Source organism: Microcaecilia unicolor, chromosome 11 (genome assembly GCF_901765095.1).
Source record: "Microcaecilia unicolor chromosome 11, aMicUni1.1, whole genome shotgun sequence".
Lineage (NCBI taxonomy): Eukaryota > Metazoa > Chordata > Amphibia > Gymnophiona > Siphonopidae > Microcaecilia > Microcaecilia unicolor.
Genome location: NC_044041.1, coordinates 151,115,015 through 151,141,242, shown reverse-complemented (window position 1 = coordinate 151,141,242; position 26,228 = coordinate 151,115,015). Strand labels below are relative to the sequence as shown.

At 46.4% G+C, this 26,228-nt stretch overlaps 1 protein-coding gene across 3 annotated transcripts in view; it reads right to left on the bottom strand.

Annotated features, from left to right (window-relative positions):
• EXOC3L2 (exocyst complex component 3 like 2) overlaps positions 1–26,228 on the bottom strand; it is a 419,752-nt gene that overhangs the window by 276,779 nt on the left and 116,745 nt on the right. For all 3 annotated transcript variants that reach the window (XM_030219236.1, XM_030219234.1, XM_030219233.1), the window contains exon 3: positions 6,003–6,697. In XM_030219236.1, coding sequence (XP_030075096.1) covers positions 6,003–6,684 — 682 coding nt within the window. In that variant the 5' untranslated portion in view covers positions 6,685–6,697. The remainder of the gene's footprint in view (positions 1–6,002; positions 6,698–26,228) is intronic.

The following is a 26,228-nucleotide window of genomic DNA, read 5'->3' as shown; positions in this document are numbered from 1 at the left end:
GCCCTGATTACACTGATCCCCAAGCCGGGGAAAGAATTGGATAGAGTGGAGTCCTACCGGCCAATATCGTTGTTGAACGTTGACATAAAATTACTTGCCAAAATTCTAGCCAACCGGTTAGCAGATATTTTACCTAACCTAATAGGCCCAGAGCAGGTAGGATTCGTACAACAGAGACAAGCAACACAAAATGTACGTAGACTGCTGCTGGCTATGGCAACGTGCTCGGAGGAGGGGTGGCCAGCGTTGGTTGTTGCCTTGGATGCAGAAAAGGCATTCGACCAGGTCCGATGGGATTACCTATTTAATGTATTGGGACAGATGGGATTTTCAGGATGGTACCTCCAAGCACTTAAATCTTTGTACTCTCATCCTACGGCAAGGGTGTTGGTCAATGGGCTCCGTGAAAATGTGTTTAAAATAGAAAAAGGCACTAGGCAGGGCTGCCCCCTCTCGCCCCTGCTCTTTGTATTATCCTTAGAGCCCCTACTGTGTGCACTCCGTGAGGAGGAGAAAATTCGAGGTGTTCCCATAGGGACTCGATGTATCAAGGTGCTGGCATACGCGGACGATCTACTGTTGACCCTGACGGGTCCAGGGCGGTCTGTAAAAGAACTGTTACACAAAATTACACAGTATGGGAAGCTTTCTGGGTTAAGTTAAATGTGTCCAAGTCTATTGCAATGGGAGTTGGGGCAGATGAGGGGAAAGATTGGGGGGGACAGTTTACCTTTTCAGCAAGTGAAGGGCCACATAAAATACCTGGGCGTGGTGGTTCCGGCGGACCTCAATAACTTGTATGATCTTAATATCAACAGGCTTTTGAGAGAGACAGAAGCTAGCCTGAAGGCATGGGCCGGGCTCCCCCTTTCATTGTTAGGCCGCATTGCCTTATTTAATATGATCATAGCACCCAGGTGGTTGTATGTACTGCAAATGTTGCCATTGTATATAAATAACAAGCATGAACGAAAGTTGAGGACCTTGACGCAGAAATTCCTCTGGCGGGGCAAAAAAGCTCGTCTCGCATTTAGCACGCTCTGCATGCCAGTGGAACATGGAGGACTGGGGCTGATGAACATAAGATATTTAAATATAGCTAGTGGCATGAGGACAATTAATGACTGGTTCCGAGGAACAACAGACTTCACAGATACTCCACTGGAACTCGAATTCACAAAGGGGATCCATTTCAGCAATTATCTACACTCAGCTGGGACGCAGATGCCTCGTGTTTTGAAACGGACAAAGATTATGCCATGTGCGGTGGCAGTCTGGAAATGGATCTGTAGACTCCACAACTTTTCTTCGAAAGTGACACCATATCTACCAATCTGCGGCAATGCAGCTTTTGCTCCGGGACAGTTATACGCGGTGTTCCACAGGTGGAAGAGACGAGGGATGGAATACTTAATGCAAGTAATCACTAGAGAAGGACGTATGAAGCCATTTATTGAAATGCAAACTAAATATGGAATACAACAAAATGAAAAATTCTTTTACGAACAATTGAAGCATTACGTGACGTCACTACCTTGGGAGTCCTTGGCAGAAGATGCACAAGAAGAATTATCATCGGCATTTTCCCTGGGAGCGCAACAGAAAGTGCCCTTATCTTACCATCACCGTCATATAAAAGATACAGCAGAAGAACCGGATTACCTGCGTTTGGCACGACAGTGGACAACAGATCTTCATACCGAAATTAGTGCAACTCAGATTAAGTCCCATGTTCTGTCAATAAGACGAATTACATTCCAGTCTATACATTGGGAATTACAATACAAGTTTGTGCTGCGCGCGCATGTGCCCCCCAAGCGAGCATTTTATATGGGTCTCTCTCCCTGGGGGGAATGCCCGAAATGTAGAGCAGAAGGAGCAACCTTGGGGCACATGTTTTGGCAGTGCAGAGAAGTGGAGAGATTTTGGAAAGAAATCATTAAATATGTAAATTCTCTCTGGAAACAATGTTGGACTTATAATTCAACCTTTTTGTTTGGTCATCTAATAATAGGCCGACCAGCAGGAAAAGGCTTCACATCATTTGTTCAACGAGCGATTATTGTGGGCAAACAAGCTATACTAACAGAGTGGCTATCGATGAGAGGCCCGACACTTCAGCAGTGGAGGACACGTATGATATGGATGTTACGTATGGAAAGAATGAGCGTGTCTGATGTCAACTCACAAGTGGGAATACAATTTCAACAGCGGTGGACCCCATTCTGGAACACTCTAACCCCATCGGCAAGAAGCTATCTTCTGAACTTACAATAGCATACAATAGTATATTGAGATTGAACGTTAACTAAAGGAAATGTTTGTGGGGGGGGGGGGGGGGGGGGGAGGGTGGGAGGGTGGGGGGAGAAAAAAGCAATGGATGGTCAACAGTTGGTTAAGAGATGTATTTAGTGATTATATGGTTCTGTTCACTAATAAAAATGATTTAAACATAAATATCAGTAAAACAGTTTTAAAAATTATTCTACCTGGTAGAAACAGCAATTTCAAACTCTGTATTTTTAGATCATCCTCCTATATAATAAAACACACCTCCAACATTCTGAAGCTGACTGCATGGCTGAGGCATTCCTGCTCTCTGTATCCATCTCCTGAATTGTCATCACGTACTTCCGGGTTCCTCACAAGCAGAAGTGACCAACCACACAAGGTTTCTCGGCTTCAGAATGTTGGAGGTGCATTCTATTAAATAGGATTGGTCAGTTCCTTGAAGCACAGCCACAGCTCAGCGTCCTGCACAGTAACGCTCAGACACCAGAGAGAGAGAGAGAGGGCCTGACACCACAGAGGGGGGGAGGTATCTCTGTCAAACACACTCTCTCTCTCTCACAGTCAATGTCTTTCTTTCTCTCACTCTCACACACTGTCTCTCACACACTCTATGTCTCACACTGTATCACATTCACTCTCTAAGTGTCACACAGTCACTCACACACTCTCTTGGTCTCATACACTCAGTCTCACAGAGAGTCTGTGTCTCACACATACTCTCTCTCTCTCGCGCACACACTATCTGTGTGAAACACACTCTCTCTCTCTCACACTGTGTCTCACATACACACTTGTACACATTCTCATTCTCACAGACACACTCGCACCCAGACTCACACTCTCTCTCTCTCACACGCACACACATTCACTCTCTTTCACACAGTCACTCTCACATACACTCTCTCAAATATACACACTCCAAGGAAAACCTTGCTAGCGCCCGTTTCATTTGTGTCAGAAACAGGCCTTTTTTACTAGTAAATAAATATACTCACAGAAAACAGCCAGCCAGTCTTGTGACCCTCCTAGGCACTAAAGCCCCACAATCTTCCCACAGCATAAGTACTCTCAAAAAAGAATGGCAGTGGCTGCTTTTTTAAAGGCAGAGGCAGGAAAAAAAGAGAAGGGAAGACTGAGATAAAGAGGTAGAAGGTGGCAATGGGGGAGCAGGGAGGGACCTAGACCACTAGGTTTACACCTGAGGCACAGGATATTCTAAACCCCAAACTCAATTGAACCTGCATGCAGGACACTGGCTTAGCCACTGTTTGGAAACCAGGATACTGGGCTATATGAACCACTGGTCTGACCCACCACAGCACACAGCAGCTGCTAACCCACTTGCAGGAGATAGAGAATACTGGCTTGGTTGCTAAGTGCAGGAGCTTATGTGGCATAACTTGTTAGAGTTCTCTATCTCCACCTGCTGGCAGATGGTCACAACCCATTTGTCTGGGCTGATCCTTGGGACATAATGGAATTTTCATTTAACCTTCATATCAACAGTTATGCACATGTACACACAAACACATGCACGCAGAAGTGTTGGAAAGAATTTCATGCTTTCCCTCACTTACTCGTACTGAAATCTTATCTGCTAAAAATCTGGCGATGTCTAACCCCAGTTTACTATCACACAAAGATACTGCCTACATCCAGGCAGGACTGATCCCTGAAGAGTCACATTATTATTATTAGGATTTATTTACCACCTTTTTGAAGGAATTCACTCAAAGTGGTGTACAGCAAGATTAATTACCTCTCTTTCTTTCTGCAGATTAAATTCCATCTGCCACCACCCTCTATAGTCCATCAATTAGATTCTAACCTAGTACACCACTTTGGGACCACCCTCAGACTGCTCAGGATTTTGGGTTTTTGTTTGTTTGTTTGTTTGTTTGTTTGTTTGTTTCCTATGAAGCATACTATCAAAAGCTTTCTGAAATAACAGTCTTTTATATACTGCCTTCACCTGAAAAGCTCAAAGTAAGTTTTACAATAAAATTACAGTGGAAGACCATAAAGGAGTACAAGGAGCCTTCAAGAGTGGGGGCGTCACCTCAATTTTTATTAATCGGATCTGAATAATAAAAATTGAGTTTACGCCCCCACTCTTGAAGGCTCCTTATACTCTTTGTGGTCTTCCACTCTTTTGGGTGTGCTTCGGATCCTCTCTCCTGCAGTCTTCACAATAAAATTACAGCCCCCACTCTTGAAGGTTCCTTATAATCTTTGTGCTCTCCCGTTCTTTTGGGTATGCTTTGGATCGCCTCTCCTGCAGTCTTCACAATAAAATTACAGCCATTTAAAATAAATAAATTTAAAACTATACAAGAACGTAAGACCTTTGAAGTCAGAATGATTGAATATTTTAACACCCAACAGAAAGGACTTAACAAGGATCTGGGGTTCCTAACCCATTATAAACCATAAAGCTGTATTTCTCTGTTGATCACCCCACCCCTCACCTATCCACACCCATCCTGTTAGAATATCAATGATATGCTTTGATGTCCCTATGCATACCTCCTACCCACCCCCATCCTCCCACCCTGTCAGACTGTCATAGTAATGCTTGAATGTTTTCACTTATATACACTGTCAGCTAGCACATTTGCTTATTTCTGATCTGACGAAGAAGGGCAACCTTCGAAAGCTAATCAAGAAATGTATGAACTTATGTCCAATAAAAAAGGTATCATCTTATTTTCTTTTCCATGTTTTATTTTGTTTGATTTCTATTGATAACCAAATAAATGACGAAATCCAAATACACTCCCCCTTGGTCTAATTCTCTAGTCACCCAATCAAAGAAATAGGTGAGATTTGTTTCTATTTCAGTAAGCCCATTGTGCTTAGAATCTTGCCACCATATCCATATACCATGTTAAATTTTTTAAAAGATTTCCTACCCCCACCTCCAATACAGTTAAGTACTGCAGAGAGAAAATACCAGAAAGCTTAGAAAATATCCTTCCACAGGTAAAGCCAGCAGCAGACGTGTTAAAGAACGCTCAGTGTGTTGTCAGCAATTCATGTTATTCTGAACTTTCTAATCTACTGCTGCACACCCAAGAAAGCAAAAAAAAGGAAATCTGCAAGCAGGAAGTCTTGCCTCTTTCAAGAAATACAATGCTTGCACTCCCTTTCCCTACCCCACCTCCCCATGAGCTTTTTTTTTTTTTTCAATTAATCCCTCAGTTTAGGGAAGTAATAAATTAAAAATGTTTTTACAACATGTACAGGGGCAACACTACTTCATTATTCCTGCCACCCCTGTGTAATGTGGCTGCCAGAGGCCTAAGATGCATCAACAGGATGCAAGCAAATATCATCCCTAGTGCACGAATAATATCCTCATGCATGACCTCTGTGAGCTAAAATTCATCTCTAGCCATGCCTGCAGATTCTGAAGGGATGGGGGATAGAAACGAAATGGGAAGAGAAGGTAATTATAAAACTCAAAACTCAGCAAGTCTCAAAAACATAAAATCTCAGCAGCAGAATAGCAGGGGGTGCTGCAAGGCAGAGCAGTAGTATTCAGCAGAACTGTATTATATTGAACAGAAAGGAGTGCTGCAGGGCAGAGTGTACTAGGAAAACATGCATAATCTCAACCAGCATGTTGCTTGCCTTTATCACTGACATTTTCCTTCCCAATATATTAATATAATAAAGGAAGAAGAATGGTTAACACTGGCCAGACTAACCTGACAAAGGTTGTTTGACTTTTTCAATCTTCTTCACCTCCTCTGGCATGGTGATGGGCTCTGTGGACTCTGGCAAGAGTACCTTGTCCCCCATGGATTCTCGACGCAGTCTGCATCCACGGCCAAGCTTCAGAAAGCGCTTCATGGTGTCAGCCCCATTACCCCACTCTTGGGAACTTAAGTCCTGATTGGTAAGGCTCTCCTTCCGCTTCCCATTAAACATCTGTAGGATGCTGAAGTCCTCGGAAGATCTACGCGGCTTCCATTTCTCTGGAACTTTTAAATATTGGTCCCCCTTCGCCAATGGCATCATCATATTGCCCAAGAAGGATCTCCTCTCTCCATTCTGCTGTATGTCCTTGGCTACTCCTTTCTGAACCTTACTCATCTTGAAAGGAGACAAGCCTACAATCCTCTCCAGGGTGCCCCGGCGCTTGGTGCTGTTAACCTGGAAGCTGCTGTTGAGCAAGTCTCCACTGAGTTTATTGTTCTCCTGCTCTTCCTCTTCTTCAAAAGGGTTTCCACCCTCAGGGGAGAGAGTCTTGCACTCCTCCAGGTCACTCTTAAAAGGATTAGCCTTGAAGCTCATCTCCCTGATGATTAGTTTCCCATTGTTGTGGCTCATGTTTCCATTTGCCATTTTAATTTGATTGGGGCTCTTAAACACAGGCATCACTTTCATTGATTAATGGAACCTGAAACCAGAAGAAGTTTTGGGTCAAATCAAAAGCTACTGGAGAGCACATAAGATAAATCATTCAGGCAGTTTCTCTGTTTTGAACAGAAGATCAGATAAACAACTTTAAATTAGCTCTTTCCATCCCTTCTTGAAGACAAACAGTTTCTGTAGCTTCCTGAAACAGTTTGTTTATCCAGTGAATGGATTTTGGCTGAAGTGAAAAGTTTAGGATTGTCTAGGTGTCTTGTGCATGATTTTAGTATCCTGAAAAACAGGAAACATATAGTTTATGTTGAGCTGTAAATTATTTAGTTTGTGTACTATATGAACTTTTTGAAGTGTAAATAAATTATTTTTCTTCATCTTGCAAGTTGGAAGAATGTATTGTTAAATCCACACATAAGGCTGCTTTAAAGCAAGTTATTAAAAATAAATTCCTTCAACTTTCCTGCTCTGGGAGTAAGCCTGCCCCTCTAGAGCCTTTTTAGATAAGAAAGCCCTACTAATTCTGTTGGCCTTTTTCAAAATTTTTTATTCAGTTTTTACATCACTTATTACCATGGTCATTAACAATGAATGAAAACAGAAAATGAGACCATATCTAAAATGAAAGAAGGCACTCAAATCTAAAGAAAGTGTTTACATATTTATTATCCAACGGAAAAAGGGATTTGAACCTCCATCAAATTTCACCTTATAATTTTTCAGTACAGATGCTAATTTTCCATCACATAAATCTCCTCGTCCTGGCTATAAACAGAACTAGCAGCTAACAATAATCCATTTACCATGTTTATATGCATAAGGGAAAGTAATTTTGAATATCAACACCCAGTAACATAAGACTTAAATTAAATGGTACGGGGATTCCTGTAATTTTTGTAAGGGATGATTTTTCGGACTGGTTTCCAATTCGCGCTGGAGTTCTGCAAGGCTCAACACTGTCTGCTGTCTTATTTAACATCTATACGACCCTTATTTATTTCGATTTATTTAACACCTTTTTTGAAGGAATTCACTCAAGACTGTGTACGGTAAGAATAAATCACAGATGATCAATAGACAATTACAGCAGTAACAATATTCAAATAATACAAAGTATGCCATAGTATACTACTTACAATGTCAACACACAGAACATTTTAATTGACAGTGTTAAGTGGAGCCTTTCAGGCAGTGCATTCCAGAGTGTGGGGGCTACTCCAGAGAAGGCTCGCTTGCAGGTATCACATTGTATAATGTCTTTTGGAGAGGGTGTGGTTAGTGATAGTCCTTGAGAGGACCTTAATGTCCTTGGAAGTATGTAGAGGATCATCCTATTCTTCAGGTACTCAGGGCCATTTCCTTTAAGGAAGATCAGACAGAGTTTTAAACTTAACCCAGTACTGTAATGATACCCAGTAAAGCTTTGCAAAAATGGTGCGATGTGGTCATGTCGCTTGCAACCTTCTATTAGTCTTGCTGCAGTACTCTGAATCAATTGGAGCTGGTGCAAGCCCTTTGTAGAGTGCATTACAGTAATCCAATCTTTAAGCAAGCCCTTTGTAGAGTGCATTACAGTAATCCAGTCTTGATGTTATCATGGCATGCACAACTGGGATAAGATTTACCTTCTCAATATAAGGAGAAGGTTGCTTGGATTTGAGATGTCAGAGTAAGTGTTGACTAGCTGTATTCCAAGGTTCCTGACTTGTGATTTGATGGGGAGTTTGTACTTCTCAAAAGAGATTTTGATGTCAAACATGTAACCAATTGTGTTAGGGACCCAGAGAAGCTTGTTTGTACTTGGGTTCAGGCAAAGTTTGTTGTGTTTAGCCCAGAGAAGCTTGTTTGTACTTGGGTTCAGGCAAAGTTTGTTGTGTTTAGCCCAGAGAAGCTTGTTTGTACTTGGGTTCAGGCAAAGTTTGTTGTGTTTAGCCCATTCTTGAAAGCGAATGCTACATACCTGTAGAAGGTATTCTCCGAGGACAGCAGGCTGATTGTTCTCACTGATGGGTGATGTCCACGGCAGCCCCCTCCAACCGGAAACTTCACTAGCAAAGGCCTTTGCTAGTCCTCGCGCGCGCATGCGCGGCCGTCTTCCCGCCCGAACCGGCTCGTGTTCGTCAGTTCCGTATGTAGCAAGACAAAAACAAGGGAAGACACAACTCCAAAGGGGAGGCGGGCAAGTTTGTGAGAACAATCAGCCTGCTGTCCTCGGAGAATACCTTCTACAGGTATGTAGCATTCGCTTTCACCGAGGACAAGCAGGCTGCTTGTTCTCATTGATGGGGTATCCCTAGCTCCCAGGCTCACTCAAAACAACAAACATGATCAATTGGGCCTCGCAACGGCGAGGACATAACTGAGATTGACCTAACAACTTATCCAACTAACTGAGAGTGTAGCCTGGAACAGAATAAACATGGGCCTAGGGGGGTGGAGTTGGATTCTAAACCCCGAACAGATTCTGAAGCACTGACTGCCCGAATCGACTGTCACGTCGGGTATCCTGCTGCAGGCAGTAATGAGATGTGAATGTGTGGACAGATGACCACGTCGCAGCCTTGCAGAGATGTGAATGTGTGGACAGATGACCACGTTGCAGCCTTGCAGATCTCTTCAATAGTGGCTGACTTCAAGTGGGCCACTGACGCTGCCATGGCTCTAACATTGTGAGCCGTGACATGACCCTCAAGAGCCAGCCCAGCCTGGGCGTAAGTGAAGGAAATGCAATCTGCTAGCCAATTTGAAATGGTGCGTTTCCCCACAGCCACTCCCCTCCTGTTGGGATCAAAAGAAACAAACAATTGGGTGGACTGTCTGTTGGGCTGTGTCCGCTCCAGATAGAAGGCCAATGCTCTTTTGCAGTCCAATGTGTGCAGCTGACGTTCAGCAGGGCAGGAATGAGGACGGGGAAAGAATGTTGGCAAGACAATTGACTGGTTCAGATGGAACTCCGACACTACCTTCGGCAAGAACTTAGGGTGAGTGTGGAGGACTACTCTATTATGATGAAATTCTGTGTAAGGGGCCTGGGCTACCAGGGCCTAAGCTCACTGACTCTACGAGCTGAAGTAACTGCCACCAAGAAAATGACCTTCCAGGTCAAGTACTTCAGATGGCAGGAATTCAGTGGCTCAAAAGGAGGTTTCATCAGCTGGGTGAGAACGACATTGAGATCCCATGACACTGTAGGAGGTTTGATGGGGGGCTTTGACAAAAGCAAACCTTTCATGAAGCGAACAACTAAAGGCTGTACTGAGATCGGCTTACCTTCCACACGGTAATGGTATGCACTGATTGCGCTAAGGTGAACCCTTACAGAGTTGGTCTTGAGACTAGACTCAGACAAGTGCAGAAGGTATTCAAGCAGGGTCTGTGTAGGACAGGAGCAAGGATCTAAGGCCTTGCTGTCACACCAGATGGCAAACCTCCTCCATAGAAAGAAGTAACTCCTCTTAGTGGAATCTTTTCTGGAAGCAATGAAGACACGGGAGACACCCTCCGACAGACCCAAAGAGGCAAAGTCTAAGCTCTCAACATCCAGGCCGTGAGAGCCAGAGACTGGAGGTTGGGATGCAGAAGCACCCCTTCGTTCTGGGTGATGAGGGTCGGAAAACACTCCAATCTCCACGGTTCTTCGGAGGACAACTCCAGAAGGAGAGGGAACCAGATCTGACGCGGCCAAAAAGGAGCAATCAGAATCATGGTGCCTCGGTCTTGCTTGAGTTTCAACAAAGTCTTCCCCACCAGAGGTATGGGAGGATAAGCATACAGCAGGCCGTCCCCCCAATCCAGGAGGAAGGCATCCGATGCCAGTCTGCCGTGGGCCTGAAGTCTGGAACAGAACTGAGGGACCTTGTGGTTGGCTCGAGATGCAAAGAGATCTACCAAGGGGGTGCCCCACACCTGGAAGATCTGGCGCACTACTCTGGAGTTGAGCGACCGCTCGTGAGGTTGCATAATCCTGCTCAACCTGTCAGCCAGACTGTTGTTTATGCCTGCCAGATATGTGGCTTGGAGCAACATGCCGTAACGGCGAGCCCACAGCCACATGCTGACGGCTTCCTGACACAGGGGGTGAGATCCGGTGCCCCCCTGCTTGTTGATGTAATACATGGCAACCTGGTTGTCTATCTGAATTTGGATAATTTGGTGGGACAGCCGATCTCTGAAAGCCTTCAGAGCGTTCCAGACCGCTCGTAACTCCAGGAGATTGATCTGCAGATCGCGTTCCTGGAGGGACCAGCTTCCCTGGGTGTGAAGCCCATCGACATGAGCTCCCCACCACAGGAGAGACGCATCCGTAGTCAGCACTTTTTGTGGCTGAGGAATTTGGAAAGGGCGTCCCAGAGTCAAATTGGACCAAATCGTCCACCAATACAGGGATTTGAGAAAACTCGTGGACAGGTGCATCACGTCTTCTAGATCCCCAGCAGCTTGAAACCACTGGGAAGCTAGGGTCCATTGAGCAGATCGCATGTGAAGACGAGCCATGGGAGTCACATGAACTGTGGAGGCCATGTGGCCAAGCAATCTCAACATCTGCCGAGCTGTGATCTGCTGGGACGCTTGTACCCGGGAGATGAGGGACAACAGATTGTTGGCCCTTGTCTCCGGAAGATAGGCACGAGCCGTCCGAGAATCCAGCAGAGCTCCTATGAATTCGAGTCTCTGTACTGGGAGAAGATGGGACTTTGGATAATTTATCACAAACCCCAGTAGCTCCAGGAGTCGAATAGTCATCTGCATGGACTGTAGAGCTCCTGCCTCGGATGTGTTCTTCACCAGCCAATCGTCGAGATAAGGGAACACATGCACTCCCAGCCTGCGAAGCGCTGCTGCTACTAGAGCCAGGCACTTCGTGAACACCCTGGGCGCAGAGGCGAGCCCAAAGGGAAGCACACAGTACTGGAAGTGACGTGTGCCCAGCTGAAATCGCAGATACTGCCTGTGAGCTGGCAATATCGGGATGTGTGTGTAGGCGTCCTTCAAGTCTAGAGAGCATAGCCAATCGTTTTCCTGAATCATGGGAAGAAGGGTGCCCAGGGAAAGCATCCTGAACTTTTCCTTGACCAGATATTTGTTCAGGGCCCTTAGGTCTAGGATGGGACGCATCCCCCCCTGTTTTCTTTTCCACAAGGAAGTACCTGGAATAGAATCCCAGCCCTTCTTGCCCGGATGGCACGGGCTCGACCGCATTGGCGCTGAGAAGGGCGGAGAGTTCCTCTGCAAGTATCTGCTTGTGCTGGAAGCTGTAAGACTGAGCTCCCGGTGGGCAATTTGGAGGCTTCGAGGCCAAATTGAGGGTGTATCCTTGCCGGACTATTTGCAGAACCCAACGGTCGGAGGTTATAAGAGGCCACCTTTGGTGAAAAACTTTCAACCTCCCCCCGACCGGTAGATCGCCCGGCACGGATACGTTGATGTCGGCTATGCTCTGCTGGAGCCAGTCAAAAGCTCGTCCCCTGCTTTTGCTGGGGAGCCGCAGGGCCTTGCTGAGGCGCACGCTGCTGACGAGAGCGAGCGCACTGGGGCTTAGCCTGGGCCGCAGGCTGGCGAGAGGGAGGATTGTACCTACGCTTACCAGAAGAGTAGGGAACAGCCCTCCTTCCCCCATAAAAATGTCTACCTGAGGAGGTAGATGCTGAAGGCTGCCGGCGGGAGAATTTGTCGAAAGCGTTATCCCGCTGGTGGAGCTGTTCTACCACCTGTTCGATTTTTTTCTCCAAAAATGTTGTCCGCTCGGCAAGGGGAGTCCGCAATCCGCTGCTGGATCCTATTCTCCAGGTCAGAGGCACGCAGCCATGAGAGTCTGCGCATCACCACAACTTGAGCAGCGGCCCTAGACGCAACATCAAAGGTATCATATACCCCTCTGGCCAGGAATTTTCTGCACGCCTTCAGCTGCCTGACCATCTCCTGAAACGGCTTGGCTTGCTCAGGAGGGGTCTTGTCCACCAAGCCCGCCAACTGTCGCACATTGTTCCACATATGGATGCTCGTGTAGAGCTGGTAGGACTGAATCTTGGCCACGAGCATAGAGGAATGATAGGCCTTCCTCCCAAAGGAGTCTAAGGTTCTGAAGTCTTTGCCCGGGGGCGCCGAAGCATGTTCTCTAGAACTCTTAGCCTTCTTTAGGGCCAGATCCACCACACCAGAGTCGTGAGGCAACTGAGTGCGCATCAGCTCTGGGTCCCCATGGATCCGATACTGGGATTCGATCTTCTTGGGAATGTGGGGATTAGTTAATGGCTTGGTCCAGTTCACCAGCAATGTCTTTTTTAGACATGATGCATGGGTACTGTGGATGCTTCCTTAGGTGGAGAAGGATAGTCCAAGAGCTCAAACATTTCAGCCCTGGGCTCATCCTCCACAACCACCGGGAAGGGGATGGCCGCAGGAGCCCTCAGGGCAGGGGGAGACCCACCCGAAGGCTCACCGCCACCAGCAGGGGAATGGACAGCCCTCACCTGCACTCCAGACGAAGCACCACCGTCCGACGACATCAGCAACAGCGGAGGTCCCGGTACCACCGACGTCGACGCAGCCTTTCGATACATCGGTACCGACAATGCCGGAGGTAGAGGCCTCGATGCAGTCGATGCCGAGGTCGAAGACTTCGATGCTGTCGAAGTTGATGCACTCGATGCCCGTGCTGTTGTCGTCGAAGAGCCCGAGAACAACGTGTCCCACTGGGCCAGTCTCGCTACCTGAGTCCTCTTTTTCAAAAGAGCACAAAGACTGCAGGCCTGCGGGCGGTACCCAGCCCCCAGACACTGAAGACACGAAGCGTGCCTATCAGTGAGCGAGATTACCCGGGCGCACTTCTTGAAGCCGCTGGAAGACTTCGATGACATGGGCGGAAAAAATCACGCCGGCGAAATCAAAATTCGCGATGATGACGAAGGGCACCAAAAAGAAGGGAGAAAAACCCGAATCGAGGCCAAATAGGCCGGTCCCGAAAGCGAAAGGAAACTTACACTGGGAAAAAGCTGGAAACACGGGAAAAGGGTAAAGACCTATCGGTCTCTTTTTTTTTTTTTTTTTTAGCGAAAATCGCGAAGACGCGCGAGGCAGGGGCGTAGCTATGGGTGGGTTTGGGTGGGCCCAGGCCCACCCAATTTCAGCTCTGGCCCGCCCACTCCCATTGCTCCCATTGCTACTTTTCCTGTTGAGCAGCAGGGCCGGCGCTACAAAAAGAAGAAGCGCTCAGCTGATTGAGCTGAGCGCCGCCGCCAATGTTAACAACGAGAAAAAAATGTAAAAAAAAAAAAAAAAGCGCGGCACCGTAGGCAGCCTCGAAGCATTGGCTGCTGGCTCTGCAGGCTCCTCCCGTCTCTTAAGTCACTGCCCCTGGAGCGAACCAGGGGCAGTGACGTAAGAGACAGGAGAAGCGTGCAGAGCCAGCAGCCAATGCTTCGAGGCTGCTTGCAGTGCGCTTTTTTTTTTTAAACATTTTTTTCTCGTCTTTAGCGTTGGTGGCGGCGCTCAGCTCAATCAGCTGAGCGCTTCTTTTTGTAGCTGGGGCTGGCGGGCCTGAATCGGGTGGGCCTGAATCGGATGGCAGGATGGGGACTGGGGAGAAAGAGGGAAAACGGATGGCAGGATGGGGACTGGGGAGAAAGAAGGAAAACGGAAGGATGGGGAGAGAAAGAGGGAAAACGGATGGCGGGATGGGGACTGGGGAGAAAGAGGGAAAACGGAAGGATGGGGAGAGAAAGAGGGAAAACAGATAGGAGGATGGCAGAGAGAGGGAAAACGGAAGGATGGGGAGAGAAAGAGGGAAAACAGATGGGAGGATGGCAGAGAAAGAGGGAAAACGGAAGGATGGGAAGAGAAAGAGGGAAAACAGATGGGAGGATGGCAGAGAAGAGGGAAAACGGAGGATGGGGAGAGAAAGAGGGAAAACAGATGGGAGGATGGCAGAGAAAGAGGGAAAACGGATGGGAGGATGGCAGAGAAAGAGGGAAAACGGATGGGAGGATGGCAGAGAAAGAGGGAAAACGGAAGGATGGGGAGAGAAAGAGGGAAAACAGACGGAAGGATGGCAGAGAAAGAGGGAAAACGGATGGAAGGATGGGGAGAGAAAGAGGGAAAACAGACGGAAGGATGGCAGAGAAAGAGGGAAAACGGATGGAAGGATGGCAGAGAAAGAGGGAAAACGGATGGATAGGAAGAGAGACACTGGATGGAAGGATGGGGAGAGAAAGGGGAGATGGATGAAAGTATGCAGAGAGAAAGGGGCGAGACTGGAAGGATGTGGAGAGAGAAGGGACACTGAACAGAAAAGGGTAGAGAGATAGACACTGGTTAGAAGGAGGGAGAGAGAGACATTAGATGGAAGGATCAGGAGAGAGGGTAGATGGGGGAAGGATGGGGAGAGAAAGAGGGAAGACGCTGGATGGAAGGGTAGGGAGAAAGATATGACACTGGATGGAAGGATGCAGAAAGAAAGAGGGGAGACTACTGGAAGGATGGGGAGAGAAAGAAGAGAGCTGCTGGATGGAAAAGGAGAGTAGTGAAAGACTGGAGAATAAGAGGAAGGGGCATGGGGAGAACAAGGGTGAGAAAAAGATGAAAAGCCATAAGTAGATGAAGGAAATTAAAGAATGGATAGTAAGAATGAATTAAATCTGGACAGAGAGAGAGAGGCAGAAATATATTGAAGAAAGCAAAGAAAAAGGAGAGAAAAATGACAAATGGCCAGGAAACCCTGGCAGAAGAGTTAAGCGAAAACGAAGGAAAGCAGAATCTAGAGACTGGGAGCAACACAATGAGAAAAAGTAAATGGCCATACAACAAAGGTAAAGAAAATAATTGTATTTTTAATTTAGGATAAAGTAATATGGTGTTAATAAAGTTTCAGAGACCAATACTTCCTTCCTTAGGTCAGGTAACAGCATTATACTGACCTGAGGCAGGAGGTTTTGGCCTCTGAAAGCTCACTGAAAAGGATTAGGCTATTAAATAAATTGTCTGAAATCTGATGCACTGAAAAGCAGCACTTTACCCTGTGTGACAAATGTATCTGAGTGTGACTACATTTTGCTGGGGGAGGGGGGTAGAGAGAAAATTTTGTGCCTACCCACTTTGGGTTCAGGCCCACCCAAAATTGGCAGTCTGGCTACGCCACTGGCGTGAGGTCAACTTGAGGGGCACGAAACGGCGGAAAAACACGACCGTCCCGAGCGCGGACAAAAGAAGACTACCGAACACGAGCCGGTTCGGGCGGGAAGACGGCCACGCATGCGCGGTGCGCATCGGCGCGTGAGGACTAGCAAAGGCCTTTGCTAGTGAAGTTTCCGGTTGGAGGGGGCTGCCGTGGACGTCACCCATCAGTGAGAACAAGCAGCCTGCTTGTCCTCGGAGAATTGATGTTAGTCAGAATTAGTTTATTTAGGGCTGTAGGTGTCAGGGTCAATGGGTATGAGTAGCTGCACATCATCTGTGTAAATGTAGAGCTAAATGTCCATTGACATCCAGGTGTGCGGATGTTATAATGCCGTTGTATCGCTCCATGGTGCGACCGCACCTGGAGTATTGTGTTCAGTACTGGTCTCCGTATCTCAAAAAAGATATAGTAGAATTGGAAAAGGTACAGCGAAGGGCGACGAAAATGATAGTGGGGATGGGACGACTTTCCTATGAAGAGAGGCTGAGAAGGCTAGGGCTTTTCAGCTTGGAGAAGAGACGACTGAGGGGAGATATGATAGAAGTGTATAAAATAATGAGTGGAATGGATCGGGTGGATGTGAAGCAACTGTTCACGCTATCCAAAAATAATAGGACTAGAGGGCATGAGTTGAAGCTACAGTGTGGTAAATTTAAAACGAATCGGAGAAAATTTTTCTTCACCCAACGTGTAATTAGACTCTGGAATTCGTTGCCGGAGAACGTGGTACGGGCGGTTAGCTTGACGGAGTTTAAAAAGGGGTTAGATAGATTCCTAAAGGACAAGTCCATAGACCGCTATTAAATGGACTTGGAAAAATTCCGCATTTTTAGGTATAACTTGTCTGGAATGTTTTTACGTTTGGGGAGCGTGCCAGGTGCCCTTGACCTGGATTGGCCACTGTCGGTGACAGGATGCTGGGCTAGATGGACCTTTGGTCTTTCCCAGTATGGCACTACTTATGTACTTATGTACTTATGACAGAGTCAGCTCAGCTAGTGGCTTGAGTTGATATTGAACAGAATAGGTTAAAGAAAAATCGATCCTTGTGGTACCCCACAGGTCAGTGCTCATGGTGGCGATGAGTTGCCCATCTGATACATAGGATTTGAACCAAGGAAGTACTGTTCCATTGATACCTGTTTCTGTCAGTCGTGCTAGCATGATATCATGAGCCACAGTGTCAAAAGCTGCCGAGAAATCTAGCAGTACTAACACTGTCTCGGTTTCTATGAAGATCATCTAAAAGGGATACGAGGACTATTTCTGTTCCATAACTGGGCCAGAATCCAGATTGACATGGATCTAGCCAGTTTCTCTCTTATAGCAAATCATTGAGTTCAACACAGACTGTCTGCTCTATCCTTAGAAATAGGATATTGGATACTGGCCAGTAACTTTCAAGTTTGTCCTGGTCAAGGTTGTTTTTCTTTAGCAAAGGGTGAACCACTGCCCTTTTTAATTCTGTTGATAGTTTTCCATTAGAAAGAGAGGAGTTCACAATTTTAGTGGCGCCTTCTATGAGGCCTATATTTGCCTGTTGCACTATCTTTGATGGGCAGTGTTCGAGGGAGCAGGTAGTTGTTCGAAGGTCTCTTAGAATTTTGTCAAGGCTCACCTCTGTCATTGAGTTAAAAGTATCCCATATATCTCTGTCAGGAGCGGGCAAGTTTGTGCACTCCTCATTAACTGATTTGAGACTGGGTGGGATTGCCTATAAATCCTGGTGAAGACTTTTAATTTTGTTGGAAAAGTATGCAGCAAACTCATTGCAATTCAGTTTAGACTGGGCATGCTGGTTCTGTTGTGGGGGTTGCAATAGGCTGTTTACTATACTGAACAACTGTTAAGTACAAGAATAATTTTTATCTAGCATCATGATCAAGTAGTATATATTCAGGAGTGCTGTCCTCTCTCCTGATAGACATCATATCGAAAATGCCCCTCAGAGCCTAAGTCCAACTTGTCTGCTGAGCCCCCCCCCCCCCCCAAAACCCACTACCCCCAACTGTACACCACTATTATAGCCCTTATGGGTGAAGGGGGCACCTATACGTGGGTACAGTGGGTTTCTGGTGAGTTTGGGGGGTTCACAGTTTCCTCCACAATTTTAACAGGTAGGGGGAGGTATGGGCCTGGGTCTACCTGTATGCAGTGCACTGCACCTATCACTAGACTACTCCAGGAACCTGCATGCTGTTCTAATGGACTTGAGTATAACTTCTGAGGCTGGCAATGTTTTTTTTTTTTTTAATCTTTATTAATATTTTCAATAATTCACAAACCATTGTGACTTAGCAATCCATCATCAATTCAAAAGAAAAAAACTTATTAACGCAAAAAGCGTAAGGAAATGATACAGACATTATTTTACGTCCACTATTAAAGAAAGAGTGTTTCAAAGAAAAGGAAAAAGAAAAATAAACAGAATTAAAAATTAACACACATTTACCATTTCTGTGCTCAAACTCCAGCCTACTATGTGGGAGGGCATACCACTGTCACTTTAACTCTAGCTTCCAAAAAATCTTTAAGCTGTTTAGGGTCCATAAATTGAAATTGTTTACCCTCAAGCATTACTTGACATATACAAGGAAAACGTAATACAAAGTTTGCTCTCAAGGCCTTGACTCTGGGGCGCAGTTCCAAAAAGGCCTTGTGCCTCATTTGTGTTGGTCTAGAAAGGTCAGGAGAAATTCTAACTTTAGAACCCATAAAAAGCCTATCCAAGTGTCGTAAAGAAAGTCTTAATACAGCGTTCCGATCTGGCTCAAGCACAAAAGTGACCAGCATAGTCGTCCTATGGGTAATAACTTCCAACGAACTTTCCAGGAAGGAAGTAAGATTCATTCCTTCACCCATCTCTCGCCTTGTGGGATCTCCCAAGGTCCCCACAGTATTCCAGATGTAATATGCCCGAGTTATGGGGGGCAATGAGTCTTTATCCATTCCTAGAATGTCTATCAAATATTTTTTCACCATCTCAATCGGAGGAATTAACGGAGATTTGGGGAAATTAAGGAATCGGAGATTAAATCTTCGTGCCTGGTTCTCCAAATATTCCAAACGTTTATGCAAAAAGTTATTATCTTTGATCAAAGCAGATTCCAAAGTCCCCATTTCTTGAATTTTGGCATCCACTTTCTCAATCTTAACGGACTGCTGTGTAGTCACTTGTGCCTGTATCAGAACAGCTTCTGAGAGAGTTTTAATATCATTTGAATTTTCTTTTAACATAGCTTGCATCGAGGAGTGAGTGTTGTATACCATATCCCACAGTGACTCAAGCGTCACAATAGTGGGTTTACTTATTCCACCCGTTGGTAAAGGGGAATGAGGTGGGGGCCCTGGACGAGAGAGTTTAGAGACTATGTCCTGTGGCAATACCTTTAAGGCCAATTCAGCCGAAAATGCTTGGTCCTGGGTCTCACTCCGGTTCGTTGCAGTCCTCCCCTCTAACCGTTGCGAATCCACCCCTTCGGTGTCCGTTTCTGGTAGGGCTGCTGCGAAGACCTCACTCCCCGGCTGTGGTGGAGCCCTGCGTTCCCCGGGGCTCAGGGAAGCCCCATCTCTGCTTCCAACTGACATCAACGCATCAGTAACTGTAGAAGGAGTCGATGTGCACAGAGGTCCCGGTTGCTGCGTCGGGAATTGCAGAATCGACTGCTTCAGCGTCGAAGAGGGTCCAGGAGCCGAGGGAAGCTCCTTTACCTTCCCCCTCTGCTTTCCCATCATAAACGAGGGGGCGAGGGTCCCGCTATTAGCGTCTGGATCCTCAGGAGCTTAGTCAAGATCGGGAGGCGGGGCTGGTGGTTGGGAGGCGGGGATTGTGCTGGACAGACTTGTACGGTCTGTGCCAGAGCCGGTGGTGGGCAGCGGGAATGGTGGTTGGGAGGCGGGGATAGTGCTGGACAGACTTGTACGGTCTGTGCCAGAGCCGGTGGTTGGGAGGCAGGGCTGGTAGTTGGGAGGTGAGGATAGTGCTGGGCAGACTTATACGGTCTGTGCCAGAGCCGGTGGTTGGGAGGAGGGGCAGGTGGTTGGGAGGCGGGGATAGTGCTGGGCAGACTTATACGGTCTGTGCCCTGAAGAGCACAGGTACAAATCAAAGTAGGGTATACACAAAAAGCAGCAAATATGAGTTATCTTGTTGGGCAGACTGGATGGACCGTGCAGGTCTTTTTCTGCCGTCATCTACTATGTTACTATGTCTCACTGCAACAACTCCGTGGAGCAAACTCAGGTACGTGCGTTCAGTACGCCATCTTGGAATCAGATCCTGGCAAGTAATGTTTTAAACCACATTTTTGGGGGGTGGGAGGGGGGCTAGTGACCACTGGGGGAATAAGGAGAGATCATCCCCAATTCCCTCCAGTGGTCTTCTGGTCATTTAGGGCACCTTTTTGTGCCTTGTTATAAAAACAGATCTAGCTCAAAATGTCTTAGAACAAAACAAAACCGTCCAGGACTAAAACTATTATGGTTGAAAAGCGTCCACGTATTAGGAATGTCCGGATCCCACCCTTAACATGCCCCCTTGTGATTTAAACACACTTCTGATGAACTTCATAGAAAAACATCTAAAAATTGATTTTGAAAATACCAATTTGGACTTTTTGTGAAAAAAAAAAAAACAACGTCCAAATACAGATTTGTGCTGCCTTTTGGATGTTTTTCGCTTTTGAAAATGGAGCTCCTCTGTCTCCTCAGGAGATTTGCATGCAGTTAACCAGAGCATAGAGTGAAGACTCAGAACTCAAACCAAATTTTCTTTAATGCAAATCAAAGGAAATATGACCTACAGTTAGATAATGCTGGATAAGAGTCTCTGCCTTGTGGAACTGGGAGTCTGTTCTCTACCAGCTCACCCTGTAACCCGGAAAGCCAGGAAATCTCAGTACTGGCTGACGAGTAGATGCTGTCAATACTTTTAAATGGTAAAAGCCATTTACAGTATCATCCTGTAACCAGGGAAGCCAGGAAATCTCAGTACTGGCCGTAGATGCTGTCAGTACTTTTAAATGGTAAAAACCATTTACAGTAGCTTGAAAGGTGAATATGCAACAGGTACAGCAAAGTTAACTTACAGTCCTTAGAAAACCATGCTGCAGTCACTCTCAAACCCCAAAAGGAGAAAAGAAGGGCGGGCAACATCCCACCATACACAGGGGTGAAAGCCTGCCAATAGGAAAATAGGGAACCGGGACATGTGCTCAGGAAAAGGCTATTACAGAGCACTGCCTTTCTAACTTGCTTAAAGGCACAAACAATGTAAACTGTTACAGGCAATGCAATCTGATATAACAATGTTCAACATATACATATAAAAAATAAACAACCTGCCTCCATGAATACGGGGGCAGAACAAGAAGCAAGTTCATATAATATTAAAAACAATAAAACACAGTTTAAGTATAGATCAGGCCTCCACAGGAAGTCAATGCTGCTTCTGAAGTAAGGGCCTGGCACTCTCATACTTGGAAACTCTACATATTAGTATACATATTATTTCTGCCTCGGTTTTGTTTGAGTGAAACCTCACCTCAATCAGGTCACTTCAAGAACTGGGATATACAGAAGCCTTACATACTTAAAGAAACCTGTATGCGCAAGCTTTTCCTAATTCTTTGAGTTGCGTGTGATTTTTTTTCAGTAATTTGCTGTATATGATATTTTGATAATCTTTATGTATGTTTTTTTCATGCAAACTGCCTAGGGATATGTGGAGTATAATTTTTTTTAATAAATACCTACATAACAAGAATGAAGTTGTCCTATTGTTAATGCAATTTTTGGTGGCCTTTAGAATTAAGGAGAACTGTATTAAGCTAGTTTGAAACGCTGATAAGTGTCATAGTATATAGTATGTATACCCTAGGAATGTCATTCCTTTAATGTGAATGCTTATTTTGTGGGGAGACAAGAAGTTACATACTTCAGGGGAGGCAGCTTTCTGTTGGCTAGACCCACAGCTCCCGAGATGCACAGTTCACAGGATGGAACCAGCTAGGGCTGGGAGACCTATGGCACCTGAGATGACATCTCTCCAAAAGTTACACTCAAATCCAGACCTTTGCTCTGAACCAAGGAAAAAGTTTAAAATCTCCGAAACCTTTTACCAATTTTTGCCTGTCCAAATATTTAGAGCATAAGGCACTAAAAGGGCAATTCTGTAAACTAGGCTCTATCATTTATGAGCTCGAGTTCCAAAACATAAATGTGCACCTACATGTGTATGCTAGTAATAAGCACGCGTATATGCCAGATATGTATTTATGTGGCAATACTACCTTGCATAGTGTGTTATTTGCAAATGGGGGGGGGGGGGGGGGGGGGGGGGGGGGGGGGGGGGGGGGGGGGTATAAGTGGGCAGAGCTTGGGCAGGGAATAAGTGAGGCTCCCACTTACAGACATTAAGATTTGGCTGTTCAGGCAGGCCTTTGGTTAGTGATTAAGGTAGAGTTCTGGTGACTTCCTTACCCTTTTACCCCAGGGGCGTAGCCAGACCTCGCCGGGAGGGGGGGCCAGAGCCCGAGGTGGAAGGGGCACTGTTTAGCCGCCGCCACCACATTGGACCCCCCTGCCGACGATCCCCTTGAATCCCCCTCCCACCACCAACTCTCCCCGCCGTCGTATCAGGTACCTTTTTTGCTGGCGGGGGTCCCTGAACCCCGCCATCCGAAGAGAGTCTTCTTCAGCGCCGGAGTAGCGCCTTCGTGTCAACGAAGTTCCTGGTGCGATCAGCTGTTTCAACGCCTTATGTCCTGCACGGGGCTACATGCACGGTGCAGGACATAAGGCGTCGAAACAGCTGATCGCAGGAACTCGTTGAACGAAGGCGCTACTCCGGCGCTGAAGAAGACTCTCTTCGGCTGGCGGGGTTTGGGACCCCGCCAGCAAAAAAGGTACCTGATGCGGCGGCGGAGCGGGCAGCGATGGCAGGGGAGAGTTGGTGGCGGGAGGGGAGGTTCAAGGGGATCGTCGGCAGGGGGCCAGGGCCACATCTACGGGGGCCCAGGCCCCAAGTAGCTACGCCACTGTTTTACCCTTTTCTTCCTTCTTATTACTTCCTCATTGTCTTTTTCCTTGGTAAACTTGTGCTGCCTTTCTTTTCTCACCTGTCCTATGTGATATTGGAGTTCCTTTTCCAGTCTTTTATTGGTCTTGTCTTTTTAGTATGTAAACCGCTTTGTGTAAATAATAAAGAATACAGTAAGTTACATGCATCCCTGCCACATTTAAGTGCCTGCACTTATGCTAGGGTGCCTAAATGGAGGTGCCAAGTTATAAATTGCCCCTCTAAAGTCACAATTTAGCTTTTCTGACAGCTGTCTGTCCTCTTCCTTTCCAAAAGCACTGGAAGCCTCTCAGTTTCCTCTAGGCTAGTGGAGATCGACTCCAACTCAGGCATGAAGCATCTTTCTCTGTAACCTTGGCCCTCTTGGATGCAACTCCTATGACGCTTCTCTTGGCTCTTCAGCTTCAAGTTCCTTCAGCTTCTACTTTTTTATCAAAGGGCCTTGGTAGTGTATTGGACTTAACCAGCCAAAGCAAACCACAACTGTTATACAGTGGCATCACTAGCCAAAGATAACAAATTGTAATTGGGCTACAATATAGAGATTTTATTTTTTTTTATTCACCCAAAACTTAATATAACGTTGTGGCTGACAGAGCACAGCAGTTTACAAAATAAAAACCAAAAGCATTAGAAAGGAAACACAATATATGATGGGAAAGAAAACATGCACACAGAAGAATTACATAAATTAAAATAGCATCCACATTTGGAGCTGACATTTATACCTGCTGTCTACTACTACTACTTAACATTTCTAGAGCGCTACTAGGGTTACGCAGCGCTGTACAATTTAACAAAGAGAGACAGTCCCTGCTCAAAGAGCTTACAATCTAATAGACAAGTGAACGGTCGGTCCAATAGGGGCAGTCAAATTGGGGCAGTCTGGATTCACTGAACGGTAAGGGTTAGGTGCCGAACGCAGCATTGAAGAGGTGGGCTTTAAGCAAAGACTTGAAGACGGGCAGAGAGGGGGCTTGGCGTAAGGGTGCAGGAAGGTTGTTCCAAGCATAGGGTGAGGCGAGGCAGAATGAGCGGAGCCTGGAGTTGGCGGTGGTGGAGAAGGGTACTGAGAGGAGGGATTTATCCTGTGTCTCCCAGGTACCCACACCAGACAAGGCTGCCTCACTCAATAGAGTATGCCTTTTGGAACAGCCATGCCATTTGCAGAACTCCTCCTAAAAAAAAATAAAAGGGGGAGGGGGGAAGCCTTCCCAAATCTGGAAGATTCTGGTTTTTATACATCAACTGATGTACCTGGTAGACCACTAAAGAACTCTACAAATACAGAGCTCATGTCACGGTTGTGGCCATGCCCTTTGGCCGCTGTGGACTGCTTTTTCCCTATTCCCCAATCATGTTCCACAAATCATTTCAGTCCTATTCTGATGTTCCAGCATTCCAATCTTACTCTGGTGTTCCTGTAGCCATGCCTCACTTTGGTGCTCCTGCAGGCAAGCCTCATTCTTAGTTGTGATATCATCAGAAAAGACCCTTATAAGCACCTGGGAACTTTTATGCTTTGCCTTTGCAACAGAGGTCTTCAGATGAGTTCTTGTCTGTGTGTGTTTGTTGCACTTCCAGCCTGCTCCCGCTTAGTCTCCAGTCTAAGCCCTGCTTTGTCTTTAGCTTTAGTTCCTGCCCTGCTCATATTCTGTCCTGCTTGTCCCAGCCCTGCCTATCTTCAGCTTCAGCTCCAGTCCTGCCTGTCTTCAGTTCCAGTCCTGTCTGTTTCCAGCCTTGATCCTTGTTTGGGTAGTTCACCTGCTGCTGCCGGTCATCAGCAGTGGCCCAAGGGCTCACTACTCCCGAATCTGTGACAGATTGTAAAGGCCATGAGCTCGGTAGAACCATCCGCCTTGCAGAGGCTTCAGGATCACTCTCTTCAGCTTTCACGTCATCGGGAAGCCATCCAAAGTTTGTCCTTATGCATGGAACAGTTCCAACAATGCATGGAGGCACGCATGGTGCAGCTCCAGCAATGTATGGAAGCATCCAGTACCACTATGTGAAATCAACAGCTTCTCAAGCTTCTGTTCCTCCGAGGTTGGACCCAGTACCGGCAATAGCTCCTGTAATATCAAGTATCCGTCTTAAGGCACCACCGAGATATGACGGTAATCCCAAAGACTGTAGAGGATTTCTCAACCAGTGCAAAATAATTTTTGAGCTCCAAGCCCAAGATTTTCCTTCTTACAGAACCCGGGTGGCTTATATTATTTCTCTGCTGTCTGGTCAAGCCTTAGCCCTTTCCTCTTTGGGAAAGGACAATCCTGTGCCTCATGATCTCCATAGTTTCTTGGAACAATTTAAATGGGTCTTTGAAGACCCTGGGAAGGTCACATCTGCAGCTTCCGTGTCCCTGAGATTAAAGCAGCAAACGTGGACCCTGGGTGACTATGCTGTTAGGTTCCGCACTCTGGCTTCTGAATGGACTTGGAACAAGAGTCTTGTCACGACCTGCTGGCAGGGATTGACACCCCAAATTAAGGATGAATTGGCTGGACATGAGCTTCCAACCAGACGACCTTAATGGACTCTGCAATATGATATTCGATTTCAGGAGCTTAGCCAAGAACGGCGCACCTCAGAAAAGACATTGAGTTATTGGTACATGTCACAGGCTCCTAGTCTGAAGGAGACCCCTCCTCTAGATCCTGTAGAACCCATGCCAAGTGGGTCATACTCCACTCACAGTGCAAGAGAAACAAAGGCGTTGGACCCTTAATTTATGTTTATATTGCAGCGACAGTGGACACTATGCAGTCTGGTGCCCAAATAAACCTGGGTCCTTGAACCAAGATCTGACTGCAGGCACCGCTTTGGGCTTATCCTCTGGTTCTCTTTGTACTCATTCCTAATTCCAGCAGTGCTCGATCTAGGTCGAGGAAAGGAGCATACTGAAGTTTTCCTGGATTCCAGGGCTGGTGGAAACTTTATAGACGAAGCCCTGGTCAGTCAATTTAACACTCCCACACAAGAGTTACCTAAGCCCATTCCGGTCTCTTCAGTCTATGGTCACATTCAAGGACACCTAAGCACACAAATGGTCCCACTACACTTGTGTATTGGTGACCACAGGGAGATCATCACTTTATACGTCCTCCAGACAGCAGTGCAACCGATTGTATTGGTCTACCCTGGCTACAGAGAAATAATCCGACCTTAAACGGGGGAAAAGGTGAGGTCACTACTTAGAGCGATTCTTGCAGAATACTGTCTCGTCTCTGATGCTTGCAGTGTTGTTGGCGAACAACAGTACCAGGATTCTGAAGCTTGGCCCAATATCAGTGACCAACCGTCCTGGGAGTC